This window comes from Heteronotia binoei, chromosome 10 (assembly GCF_032191835.1).
Source record: "Heteronotia binoei isolate CCM8104 ecotype False Entrance Well chromosome 10, APGP_CSIRO_Hbin_v1, whole genome shotgun sequence".
Taxonomy (NCBI): domain Eukaryota; kingdom Metazoa; phylum Chordata; class Lepidosauria; order Squamata; family Gekkonidae; genus Heteronotia; species Heteronotia binoei.
In genome coordinates this window covers 3,949,849-3,963,368 of record NC_083232.1, presented here as the reverse complement: position 1 = coordinate 3,963,368, position 13,520 = coordinate 3,949,849, and the positions used below count along the sequence as shown (strand labels likewise).

General features: G+C 49.1%; 1 protein-coding gene across 1 annotated transcript in view; it reads left to right on the top strand.

The window, feature by feature from the left end:
- The first annotated feature begins 287 nt into the window (after positions 1 to 287).
- Positions 288 to 13,520, top strand: part of LOC132578102 (D-serine dehydratase-like) — a 30,707-nt gene continuing 17,474 nt past the window's right edge. Inside the window, exons 1-3 of the mRNA XM_060247946.1 lie at positions 288 to 436; positions 2,277 to 2,557; positions 4,516 to 4,693. Of these exons, the coding sequence (XP_060103929.1) occupies positions 288 to 436; positions 2,277 to 2,557; positions 4,516 to 4,693 (608 nt within the window). The remainder of the gene's footprint in view (positions 437 to 2,276; positions 2,558 to 4,515; positions 4,694 to 13,520) is intronic.

Here is a 13,520-nt window from a genome sequence, read left to right as displayed (position 1 = left end):
GCTTGGGAGGTGGTGGGCTCTCCTTCCTTGGAGGTTTTTCAACAGAGGCTAGATGGCCATCTGACAGCGATGAGGATCCAGTGAATTTAGGGGGAGGTGTTTGTGAGTTTCCTGCATTGTGCGGGTGGGGGGGTTGGACTAGATGACCTTGGAGGTCCCTTCCCACTCTTATGATTCTGTGATTCCCTCAAAAGTTGTAAGCATAATTGTCAAAAGAGTCTTCCTCCATCCAAGGGTTGCCTCTTCCAGCTCTTGGTTCCCTCCTTCTTTCTCCCTCTCACACACAGATGCACACAGGACGGCGTGTAGAAGATCTTCCGACTCCGGTGTTCACCGTGGACTTGGATGTGGTGAAGAAGAACACGCAGGAGATGACAGAGTGCTTTCAGGCCCTGGGGGTGAACCTGAGGCCTCACATGAAAACCCACAAGACCCTGTGAGTGGCTTCCTTTCGGCTCCGCTGTCCCCTCAACCTTTCCCACTCTGAACCGGGGCCACGGCTATGGTTGCCAGCGTCCAGGTGGTGGAGGAAGAGAGCTCCCAGGATTACAGCCGGTCTCCAGGAAAAGAGGACACTGCCCTTGGAGAAGACGGCTGCGTGGCATTGTAGCCCCCAGAGGTCTCATTATCCTCAGGATCCACCCCTCCCCCTCAAAGTCTCCAGGAATTTCATACTCCAGAGCTGGCAACCTTGAACATCTGAAGCTGCCTTCTACTGAACCAGACCTTCTTTGGTCCATCAAAGTCAGTATTGTCTTCTCGGACTGGCAGCGGCTCTCCAGGGTCTCAAGCTGAGGTTTTTCACACCTATTCGCCTGGACCCTTTTTTGGAGATGCCGGGGATTGAACCTGGGACCTTCTGCTTCCCAAGCAGATGCTCTACCACTGAGCCACCGTCCCTCAACCTTAGCAGATGTTCCTGGCTTAGCTAAAAAGGCAGTGTTTGGATTCTTCAGGAATGCCTTGTGGTTTTGAGCCGGCTGCCTGTGGGGGCGGGAGTCCCTAAATCTTTACAGGACCAAGATCTCAGCCTCCCCTCCGCTGATTTCCTTTTTCCAGCTTGGCTTTCAAGTGACCCTAACTGCAGGGCCGCTTCAGGATATTTGGAAAGGTTACCAGCTCCAGTTTGGGAAATACCTGGAGATTTGGGAATGGAACCTTGGGAGGGCAGGTTTGGGGAGAGACCTCCTCAGTGTACAAGCCACAGAGTCCACCCAGTTCGGTGTAGTGGTTAAGTGTGCGGACTCTTATCTGGGAGAGCTGGGTTTGACTCCCCACGCCTCCAGTTGCAGCTGCTGGAATAATAATAATAATAATAATAAATTTTATTTCTATCCCGCCCTCCCCACCTTAGCGGGCTCAGGGCGGCTAGATGACCTTGGAGGTCCCTTCCAACTCTTATGATTCTGTGATTCCCTCAAAAGTTGTAGACATAATTGTTAATTATGGCCTTGAGTCAGCCGTAGCTCTCTTATCTGGGAGAACCGGGTTTGATTCCCCACTTCTCCACTTGCAGCTGCTGGAATGGCCTTGGGTGAGCCATAGCTCTCTTATCTGGGAGAACCGGGTTTGATTCCCCACTCCTCCACTTGCAGCTGCTGGAATGGCCTTGGGTCAGCCGTAGCTCTCTTATCTGGGAGAACCGGGTTTGATTCCCCACTTCTCCACTTGCAGCTGCTGGAATGGCCTTGGGTCAGCCATAGCTCTAATAGAGAGCCAGTTTGGTGTAGTGGTTAAGTGTGCGGACTCTTAACTGGGAGAACTGGGTTTGATTCCCCGCTCCTCCACTTGCAACTGCTGGAATGGCCTTGGGTCAGCCATAGCTCTAATAGAGAGCCAGTTTGGTGTAGTGGTTAAGTGTGCGGACTCTTATCTGGGAGAACTGGGTTTGATTCTCCACTCCTCCAGTTGCAGCTGCTGGAATGGCCTTGGGTCAGCCATAGCTCTCGCAGAGTTGTCCTTGAAAGGGCAGCTTCTGGAAGAGCTCTCTCAGCCCCACCCACCCCACAGGATGGCTGTTGGTGGGGAGGACGGTAAAGGAGATTGTGAGCTGCTCTGAGATTCAGGAAAGAGTATAAATCTGATATCTTCTTCTTCTTTGCCCTCCAAAGCAGCCATTTTCTCCAGGGGAACTAATCTCTGCCAGCTGGAGACTAACTGTAATCCCAGGAGATCGCCAGGCCCCACCTGGAGGTTGGCAACTTCAGTGTGGCTGCACCCCTAAAGCAGCAGCTTCCCATCCACAGCTAATAAATGTGCCCCTCACTCCTTGCCAGGGAAGGTGGAGACCTCATGACAGGAGGCAAGCGACGAAGGATCGTTGTCTCCACCCTGGCCGAGGCTCGCTTCTTTGCCGACGGTGGGTTTGATGACATCCTCTACGCCTACCCGCTGCCCTTTGACAAGGTGGAAGAGTGCGCGGCCTTGACAGAGCGCCTGGAGAGCTTCCACGTGCTAGTGGACAACCCCGGAGCCCTGGCCTTGCTGAAGAGGCAGCCTTTGATCCAGGGGAAGCGTTGGAAAGTGTGGCTGAAGATCGACTGCGAGAATGGACGAGGTAAGAACATCGGAAGAGCCCTGCTGGGTCAGACCAGGGAGGGTCCATCTAGTCCAGCCTCCTGTCTCACACAGTGGCCAACCAGTTCCTCTGGAGGGCCAACAACAGGGCAGAGAGGCCGAGGCCTTCCCCTTAGAAGAACATCAGAAGAGCCCTGCTGGATCAGACCAGTGAGGGTCCATCTAGTCCAGCATCCTGTCTCACACAGTGGCCAGCTAGTTCCTCTGGAGGTCCAGAAACTGGGCAGAGAGGCTGAGGCCTTCCCCTGAGAAGAACATCAGAAGAGCCCTGCTGGGTCAGACCAGGGAGGGTCTATCTAGTCCAGCCTCCTGTCTCACACAGTGGCCAGCTAGTTCCTCTGAAGGGCCAACAACAGGGCAGAGAGGCTGAGTCCTTCCCCTGATAAGAACCTCAGAAGAGCCTTGCTGGGTCAGACCAGGGAGGGTCCATCTGGTCCAGCCTCCTGTCTCACACAGTGGCCAGCTAGTTCCTCTGGAGGTCCAGAAACTGGGCAGAGAGGCTGAGGCCTTCCCCTGAGAAGAACATCAGAAGAGCCCTGCTGGGTCAGACCAGGGAGGGTCCATCTAGTCCAGCCTCCTGTCTCAAACAGTGGCCAGCTAGTTCCTCTGGAGGTCCAGAAACTGGGCAGAGAGGCTGAGGCCTTCTTCTGGGGCCATTTTGGTGTAGTGGTTAAGTGTGCAGACTCTTATCTGGGAGAACCGGGTTTGATTCCCCCCTCCTCCACTTGCACCTGCTGGAATGGCCTTGGGTCAGCCATAGCTCTGGCAGAGGTTGTCCTTGAAAGGGCAGCTGCTGTAAGAGTCCTCTCAGCCCCACCCACCTCACAGAGTGTCCGTTTTGGGGGAGGAAGATTACGGAGACTGAGCTGCTCTGAGATTCAGAGTGGAGGGCAGGATATAAATCCAATATCTTCTCTTTTTGGCTCTGGGTTTCAGAGGATTGGTGCCTTTGAATGTGGAGGTTCCCCTCAGTCACTGTGTGTAGGAGTCATGGATAGACTTCTCCTTGTGACTCTCTAATCCCCTTTTAAAGGTAGTTTTGCCCCAACAGGGTTGCTAGAATTCTCTGGCAGCCACTGAGAAGATTGTGAAGGAGGTCAGGGTTGGTTTTTTGGGGGGTGGGAGGGTGGGGGAGGAATTATTAAAAAGAAAAAGAAGGTCTCCTCTGCTTGGTAATAATAATAACCAAGAGTCCAGGCGCACCTTACAGGACGGCCAAGATTTGGAGGGTAAGAACTTTTGATAGTCAAAGTTCCCTTCCTCAGATACAAGTTGGAGTCTTATTTGACAAAAGGGAACTTTGATTTTCCAAAATGTATACTCTGAAAATCCCGTTGGTCTCCCAAGTCCAGCTAGAGGTATGCCCACACCTGCCACTAGATGGCACTATGCCCCTTTGCGCTGCCTCTTGAACAGCTGTGCTCTACACTCTAGGAATCAAGCAGGAGTCAAGCCCCACCGTTAAGACCAACCAGTTTTTATTTTGAACGTCAGCTTTCGTGTGCTCTTAAGCACACTTCGTCAGACGAGGAATCCAGCACAGGGAGCAAAGCCATACAGAGCTGAGCAGAGCCACACAGAGCGGTAAGCAGTGGCCCAGAATGCAACATGGTGCAGATTTAAGAACCAATGACAGTGAAGAGAAATTATCTGGTAGGCAGGGGTTGAGAATGTAAAATGGGACAATGACAGAATAGTAAAAAGTTGAACAAAGCAGGAGTCAAGTGGCATCTTTAAGACCAACCAATTTTTATTGAGAACGTCAGCTTTCGTGTGCCCTTAAGTACACTTCCTCAGACGAGGCATCCAGCACAGGGAGCAAAGCCATACAGAGCACCACACAAGCCACAGCGAGCAAAGCTGATTCTAGGAATTCTAGGAATCGGACACAGGCAGCGGGGAAGGGACTAACCCTGTTTCTCGATCTCTTCTTTCCAGCCGGCTTAAGGCACACCGACCCAGCTGCCCTTGAACTGGCCCGGGCGATTGCAGCAGGACCTACGGAGTTAGCGGGGGTCTACGCTCATTGCGGGAACTCTTACCATTGCCAAGGAGTGCCTGAAATCCAGTCCGTGGCCCGAGCCACCACCAAGTGGGTCCTGCAGTTCATGGAGAAGTGAGTGAGCGTTGCTGACACGGCCTTTTCTTTTTGACAGTCTTTAGTCGTTCCAGCTTATTCTGGTTGATGGAGAACAGCTCTGGTACAGGAGGCTGAGAGCCTGGGGTTTTTTTTCTTTCTCCTGCTCATGAATTTGTGTGTGTGTGTTTTGGCTTATTTATTCATTACACTTATGCCTTGCCTTCCCTTCAGAGACAGGCTCAGGGCAGATATTCGGTTAAAAGTGCTGCAGGTTATTTATCTTTATAATGTGAGCGTCGGCAAGTTACTCCTGACGTGAAGGGGGCAGTTTTGTCAGATCTGCGGAGCTCAGCAGTGTTGTCCCTGGTTAGTACTTCCTCAGGATCTTTTTAATGTTAAAAGGTTCCTTTTAATGTTAAAAAAATATATATTCAAAGGGAGAAAGAGGTTAGTAGATGTACTGGCTCTAGCCAATCAGAGCTGTGCCCAGCAGCCTCTGACACGGGCAAGGGGGCTCGGTATGGCTCGTGCAATCCGGAGAAGATGCTAGTTCAGATGAAACGCAGTTCTTCTAGAGCCGGGGTGGCCAAACTTGTTTAACATAAGAGCGACAGAGAAGAAATGTTAGATGGTTTGAGAGCCACCGGTCCTGAACATCGGATGGAAGGGAGGGAGGGGGGAGGCAGGCAAGGGGCAAACCACCTCTGTTCTTCTAGTTGTCATGATCTTGCCTAGAAAACCGCATAGGATTGCTGTAAGTCAACAACAACTCGATGGTGGGCGGGGGCGGGTGGGAAATCTGCAAGTTTGCAGGGGCAGAAATATGCAAAGTACTATTTTCTAGCTCCTCAGCCTTGTTGGATCAGGCCAATGGCCCCTACAGTCCAACACCCTGTGTCAAATGAGAACATAAGAGAAGCCCTGTTGGATCAGGCAAAATGGCCCCTCCAGTCTAACACTCTGTGTCACATAAGAACATAAGAGAAGCCCTGTTGGATCAGGCCAATGGCCCATCCAGTCCAGCACCCTGTGTCACATAAGAACATAAGAGAAACCTTGTTGGATCAGGCCAGTGGCCCATCCAGTCCAACACTCTGTGTCACATAAGAACATAAGAGAAGCCATGTTGGATCAGGCCAATGGCCCCTCCAGTCCAACACTCTGTGTCACATAAGAACATAAAAGAAGCCATGTTGGATCAGGCCAACAGCCCATCCAGTCCAACATTCTGTGTCACATAAGAACATAAGAGAAGCCCTGTTGCATCAGGCCAGTGGCCCCTCCAGTCCAGCACTCTGTGTCACATAAGAACATAAGAGAAGCCCTGTTGGATCAGGCCAGTGGCCCCTCCAGTCCAACACTCTGTGTCACATAAGAACATAAGAGAAGCCATGTTGGATCAGGCCAGTGGCCCCTCCAGTCCAACACTCTGTGTCACATAAGAGAAGTCACGTTGGATCAGGCCAGTGGCCCATCCAGTCCACACACACACTGTGGCTAATAGCCACTGATGGACCTCTGCTCCATATTCTCATCCACTCCCCTCTTAAAACTGACTATGCTTTCTCCATCCCAGGCATAAAGAAGTGATTTCAAGAGACAAATGCCTTCTCCAATCCAGCCAGGGCTTGGAGAGCCACACAATACGTGAGAAAGAATCACACGCGACTCCAAAGCCGCAGTTTGGCCAGCCCTGTTCCGCAGTGACCCTGTTACGGTGTGTTTGAACATGCCGGGAACATTAAAACCAAACGAAAGACTTTATAGCCGTTTAATGTTCTGAGAAGAGCATCACAGAGTCCAGGCATTAACTGCCGCCGCCATAAACTGCGCTCGTTTTTTCCGGCATCTCAGGAGTTCAGGAGGGGGCAAGCTGAGACAAGCAACCTCCGGAACCGTAATCCCTTTTTAACCCTCTGAGCCAGGAGATGCTCGTTTGGCCACTAGGGGGCACTGGGCGGTTGGCAGAAAAATCCCCCTTTCCTGGACAGAGAGAGACACACACGGTGCGCACGATGCATTTGTGTGTGTGTGTTTGTGTATATCCCATTTCATAGAGGGCAAATTTCTCTCAGATGTTCCTGCAGATGGAAAATTAATTGCAGGCAGGAAGTGGCCCCCAGTGGTGGGGCAAAGCAAAAGAAGGTGGGGGGGAGGGAGAGGACACGGCGGGGGTGGGGGGGAGGGGAGAACTTTGCAGGTCTTTAATCAAGCACATGCGTGCCCAGCAGCTGGGAATGGTGAGTGCAACAAGGGGGAGGAGACAGGATTGGTCCCATGGCGTCCCCGTTTTGCATTTCTTTTCCAAAGCACCAGGGCATGTGCCCGTCGGTCTCCGTTTCAGCCCTCCAGCCTTGCTAGGGAAGAAGAAAGGTGGGAGGGGAAAGGATAGGAGGAGCAACTCGAGTTGCCACCCTCCAGGTGAGGCCTGGAGAGATAGCCTCTTTGCAATGTTCTTGCTCCAGACTCGGAAGCTTTAATTCAATGAATTCGTTCCCAGTAGGCAGCCGGCTTGGTTTTCTCCAGAGCTAGTTTCACAAGAATGTGGCATGCTGGAAGTTGATAAGTGGAATCTGTCTCTCAGATGAAGACATTTGAAACAGTATTACTCCTTTTCACTCCTTTAGACCTTTATTGGCATTAATGTAAGAATACAGTATACTTTAAAACCAACAGCAACACTATAGAATAGAATTAAAAAAACCTTAAAAACCAGCAAAAGTTAAATGACATAAAATAGCTGTGGGCTATGAACATAAGAACATAAGAGAAGCCATGTTGGATCAGGCCAATGGCCCATGCAGTCCAACACTCTGTGTCACACAGTGGCAAAAAATTTTTATATATACACACACATTGTGGCTAATAGCCACTGATGGACCTGTGCTCCATATTTTTATCTAAACCCCTCTTGAAGGTGGCTATGCTTGTGGCCGCCACCACCTCCTGTGGCAGTGAATTCCACATGTTAATCACCCTTTGGGTGAAGAAGTACTTCCTTTTATCCATTTTAACCTGGCTGCTCAGCAATTTCATCGAATGCCCACGAGTTCTTGTATTGTGAGAAAGGGAGAAAAGTACTTCTTTCTCTACTTTCTCCATCCCATGCATTATCTTGTAAACCTCTATCATGTCACCCCGCAGTCGACGTTTCTCCAAGCTAAAGAGTCCCAAGCGTTTCAACCTTTCTTCATAGGGAAAGTGCTCCAGCCCTTTAATCATTCTAGTTGCCCTTTTCTGGACTTTCTCCAATGCTATAATATCCTTTTTGAGGTGCGGCGACCAGAACTGCACACAGTACTCCAAATGAGACCGCACCATCGATTTATACAGGGGCATTATGATACTGGCTGATTTGTTTTAAATTCCCTTCCTAATAATTCCCAGCATGGCGTTGGCCTTTTTTATTGCAAACGCACACTGTCTTGACATTTTCAGTGAGTTATCTACCACGACCCCGAGATCTCTCTCTTGGTCAGTCTCTGTGCATGAGTGAAAGCCTCTCTGATTTGGATCGCAACCTGTAAAAAGCAAGCAACGTGAGTAGTGACAAAGTTGTGTTTCCCGTGGAGTAAAAAGCGGGCCTTGGCAGTGTCAGAAAGGCCTTGATGGTCGGAGAGCAGAGCATCTAGGTATCTTGCTCGTGGACTGCTATAGAAAGGGCAGTCCGGAAGAACATGAGGGACCGTGAAACAGTATTACAAGCTTTACTGTTAGAGGCTTATGACCTTCCACTATACAATAAACGTCTTTAAAGAAAGGACGTTTAAAGCAACGTCTTAACATCATACATTCTTTGCTGAAGAACAAGAATTATCTGCAATTGCAACGCATTGGAGACTGGCACTTTAATTAATAGTTTTCAAGGATTTCAAACTGGATATGGACTAACTGCAAGCACTTTTGAATATTTATTCCTTGTACTTTATACTTTGCATTTTTGGTAATACGCCGTTATACGTAATAATATGTGAAAATGTGTGAAGTTGAAGTGCTTAATTATCTATTACAATTGTGAAGTATCTATCATTAATTTTTCGTTATTTTTCCACAGTTTTTTTGTTGTTGTTGGTTAAGTCATTGCCTGTGGAACTCTAGGCTTTTCAATTATCCTCCAGGTGAGGCCTGGAGAGATAGCCTCTTTGCAAAGTTCTTGTTCCAATCTAGGAAGCTTTAATTCAATGAATTCATTCCCAGTAGGCCGCCGAAGCAACAGAACGAAGCAGTAGACAAGTGCACCTTTAAGACCAGCTAAGTTTTATTCCGAATGTCAGCTTTCGTATGCTCTTAAGCAGACTTCATCGGACAAAATGGGAATGGCAAGCAGCCGTTCTTAATATAAGTGGGCAGTGAGTTGGTACGTGGAATCATGGGGATGTTTTTAGCAGATTAAAAGAATCACCAATCGGGAGTCTGTGTTTGTTAGCGTTAGGACAAAGCAGGGCTGAAACAACACAGGAGGGTGCTAAAACGCAGACTGCTGTGGTAGGTGCGAAGTGCCATAAATCTAGGTAACATTCCGGCTTTGTTAGTTTAGGGCATGGTTTCTCGAGAGATTATAACATCCATGAAGGTTTGCCATTAGAAAAAAAGGAAGACATTAAAATACAGTGGAGGGATGGGTTGGTATATGCAGTGACCAAACAGCCAATATCCCGCATTGAGTATACCAAAAAAACAACAGCAAAAATCCCCAAATATTCTGATACACTGTTCTAAAAGAGAAATAATGTAAGTTAGCCATTAGAAAAACAGGGTGCATTAAAGTATAGTGGAAGGTAGGTTAGTATAGTTAGTATAGTGTAGTATAGGTTAGAGAGCCACTTTGGTGTAGTGGTTAAGTGCGCGGACTCTTATCTGGGAGAACCGGGTTTGATTCCCCACTCCTCCACTTGCAGCTGCTGGAATGGCTTTGGGTCAGCCATAGCTCTAATAGAGAGCCAGTTGGGTGTAGTGGTTAAGTGCGCGGACTCTTATCTGGGAGAACCGGGTTTGATTCCCCACTCCTCCACTTGCACCTGCTGAGATGGCCTTGGGTCAGCCATACCTCTAATAGAGAGCCAGTTTGGTGTAGTGTTTAAGTGCGCGGACTCTTATCTGGGAGAACCAGGTTTGATTCCCCACTCCTCCACTTGCACCTGCTGAGATGGCCTTGGGTCAGCCATAGCTTTCATAGAAGCTGTCCTTGAAAGGGCAGCTGCTGTAAAAGCACTCTCAGCCCCACCTACCTCACAGGGTGTTTGTTGGGGTGGGGTGGGGGAAGGTAGAGGAGATTGTGACCGCTCTGAGACTCTGAGATTCAGAGTATAGGGCGGGATATAAATCCAAAATCTTCTTCTATATGTAATGAGACAAACAGCCCATGTCCCTCATTTGAGCATGTCAACACAAAAAACCCCACATTATTCTGATACACTGTTAATACATTGGAACACTGTGGATGCACAGCTATACTCAGTGAGAGTTGGTTTAGGATATGTAATGAGATAAAAAAAAAAAAACCCAATATCCCTGTTCAGTCCCGGGGAGGTGTTTGTTCCAAGTTTCACGATAATTTGTAATTCAGCAATTTCTTTCTCCATTCTGTTCTTGAAGTTCCTTTGCAGTAAAACAGCTACAACACCCTCCAGTGCTTTTTCAGCCCTGCTTTGTCCTAACACTAACAAACACAGATCCCTATTTGTGATTCTTTTAATCTGATAAAAACATTCCCATGATTCTACGTACCAACTCACTGCCCACTTATATTAAGATTTGCTGCTTGCCATTCCCATTTTGCCCAACGAAGTCTGCTGAAGAGCATACGAAAGCTCGCATTCTTAATACAACTTAGTTGGTCTTAAAGGTGCGTTTGTCTCCTGCTTTGTTCTAAATGAATTAGTTGCATTCGTAACGAGCTGTTCCTCTTTAGGCCTCGGTGAATTCCCTTGATGGTTTCCAATCGAGGTGAAAAAGCCGCCTGAAGGGCTCTGCATGCCTCTCTCCTCTTGTGAGGCAAAGCACATTGGGACAAAAAAAAAATCCCCAGCGTCAAGTACAGGCTAATGGAGTCTGAACTTGTCGAGACGGAGAGGGGGAAAGAGAATGAAGGAGTCAGCCTTCATGCGAATGAAGAGAATGAAGGAGTGCTGCAGCGGTGAAGAAGGCAAACCGTGCTGTTGGGGGTTTTAGGAAAGGGACCGAGAATAAAATGGCTGATAATGCCATGCCCCTGGATAGATCTATGGCAGGGGAGTTGTACTCGTTTGTTACGAGGGACGCATCTGACATAAATGAGACCTTGTTGGGTCGAGCCGAGCCATGTGTGTACCTATTTAAGATTAGGTACCAGAAACAGCCATGGCAAACCTGGGCAGTATAATACAAAGTAGAGACATCACCCGGCCAACAAAAGTCCGTATAGTCAAAGCGATGGAATTCCCAGTAGTAATGTATGGCCGTGAGAGCTGGACCATAAGGAAGGCCGAGTGCAGAAGAATAGATGCTTTCGAGCTGTGGTGCTGGAGAAGACTCTTGAGAGTCCCTTGGACTGCAAGAAGATCCAATCTGTCAGTCCTAAGGGAAATCAACCCTGACTGTTCCCTGGAAGGTCAGATGCTGAAGCTGAAGCTCCAATACTTTGGCCACCAAATGAGAAGGGAGCACTCCCTTGAGAAGACCCTGATGCTGGGAAAGACAGAAGGCAAAAGAAGAAAGGGACGGCAAAAGATGACATGGCTGGACAGCGTTACTGATGTAACAACCACGAATTTGAGCAGACTTCGGAGGATGGTGGAAGACAGGAGGGCCTGGCGTGACTTTGTCCATGGGGTCGCAAAGAGTCAGATTCAACTGTGCGACTGAACAACAACACAACTAGAGTCCCTTGGACTGCAAGAAGATCCAATCAGTCAGTCCTAAGGGAAATCAACCCAGACTGTTCCCTGGAAGGTCAGATGCTGAAGCTGAAATACTTTGGCCACCCTATGAGAAGGGAGCACTCCCTGGAGAAGACCCTGATGCTGAGAAAGACAGTAGGCCAAAGAAGGGGCCGGCAAAAGATGAAATGGCTGGGCAGCGTTCCTGATGTAACAAACACGAATTTAAGCAGACTTCGGGGGGGGGGGTGGAAGACAGGAGGGCCTGGCGTGACTTGGTCCACGGGGTCGCAAAGAGTCGGACTCAACTGCGACTGAACAACACCACCAGAGATATAAACTTTTAAAAGGACACAGACAAACACTACTAAAGCTTTAAAAAAAATAACTTAAAACATGCTTAAGAACATAAGAGAAGCCATGTTGGATCAGGCCAATGGCCCATCCGGTCCAACACTCTGTGTCACACAGTGGCCAAAAAATTTATATATATGCACACACACACACACACACACACTGTGGCTAATAGCCACTGATGGACCTCTGCTCCATATTTTTATATAAACCCCTCTTGAAGGTGGCCATGCTTGTAGCCGCCACCACCTCCTGTGGCAGTGAATTCCACCTATTAATCACCCTTTGGGTGAAGAAGTACTTCCTTTTATCCGTTTTAACCTGTCTGCTCAGCAATTTCATCGAATGCCCACGAGTTCTTGTATTGTGAGAAAGGGAGAAAAGTACCTCTTTCTCTACTTTCTCCATCCCATGCATTGTCTTGCAAACCTCTATCATGTCACCCCGCAGTCGGCGTTTCTCCAAGCTAAAGAGTCCCAAGCGCTTAAAACGTTTGCACTTGTGATCTTAAAAGTGCTTTCTTTGTATTTCTCCCATGGGATCCAAGGAACTCGGCAAAGGGAGCTCTGGCTCTTTCCTTCCTTCCCCAGGGGACCAGGAGGGGGAGGAGCCTCAGCCAATGGAAAGAAGAGAGGCTCGGCTCAGTAGCTCTGCTGTGCAATTGAGCGAGCCTGGCAAAGCAAGCTATTCCTCTCCTCCTTCCTCCCCAAGGGAGGAGCCTCTTCCAATGGAGAAAATCAGGGTTTTGCTCTGTAGCTCCTGTGCGATTGAGCAAGCCTTGCAAAGCAAGCTGTGATGCAGAAGGAAACGAGAGAGGGAGAAGGAAACAGATGACAGCCAGTTGCTTGGGGGCCTGATAGGAGCCCTCCAAGGGCCTGATTCGGCCCCCAGGCCGCATGTTTGACACCCCAGATCTATGGTATTGGCCTCATTGGGAATGGTGTGTACAGTTCTGGTCATCGTGTCTCCAAAAGGACATTGCAGAGTTGGAGAAAGTGCAGAGGAGGGCAACTCAGATTATTGGGGTGGGGGGAGGTTGGAATGTCTTGCGTAGGAGGAAAGGCTGAAGAGTTCTGGACTTTTCAGTTTAGAAAAGAGATGACTTGGGGGTGGGAGGATATGACAGAGGTTTATAAAATTATGTACGGGGTGCAGAGAGTTGACAAAGAGGGCGTTTTGGACCCCTCTCTATGAAAAGTTAAGAGCCCCGTGGCGCAGTGTTAAAGCTGCAGTACTGCAGTCCTAAGCTCTGCTCACGACCTGAGTTCGAGGAACTGGCTGGCCACTGTGTGAAGACAGGAGGCTGGACTAGATGGACCCTCACTGGTCTGATCCAGCAGGGCTCTTCTGATGTTCTTCTCAGAGGAAAGTCTCAGCCTCTCTGCCCTGTTGTTGGACCTCCAGAGGAACTGGTTGGCTACTGTGTGAGACAAGATGCTGGACTAAATGGACCCTCCCTGGTCTGATCCAGCTGGGCTCTTCTGATGATCTTCTTCGTGGTCTCTGTGCAGTCCCACACATGGGTTTTCCCTCTGGAACGAACCCGACCTCGGAGAATTCAAAGCTAGCCTTAAGCGTTGAGGCTGGACTAGATGGACCCTCACTGGTGTGATTCAGCAGGGCTCTTCTGGTGTTCTTCTCAGGGGAAGGCC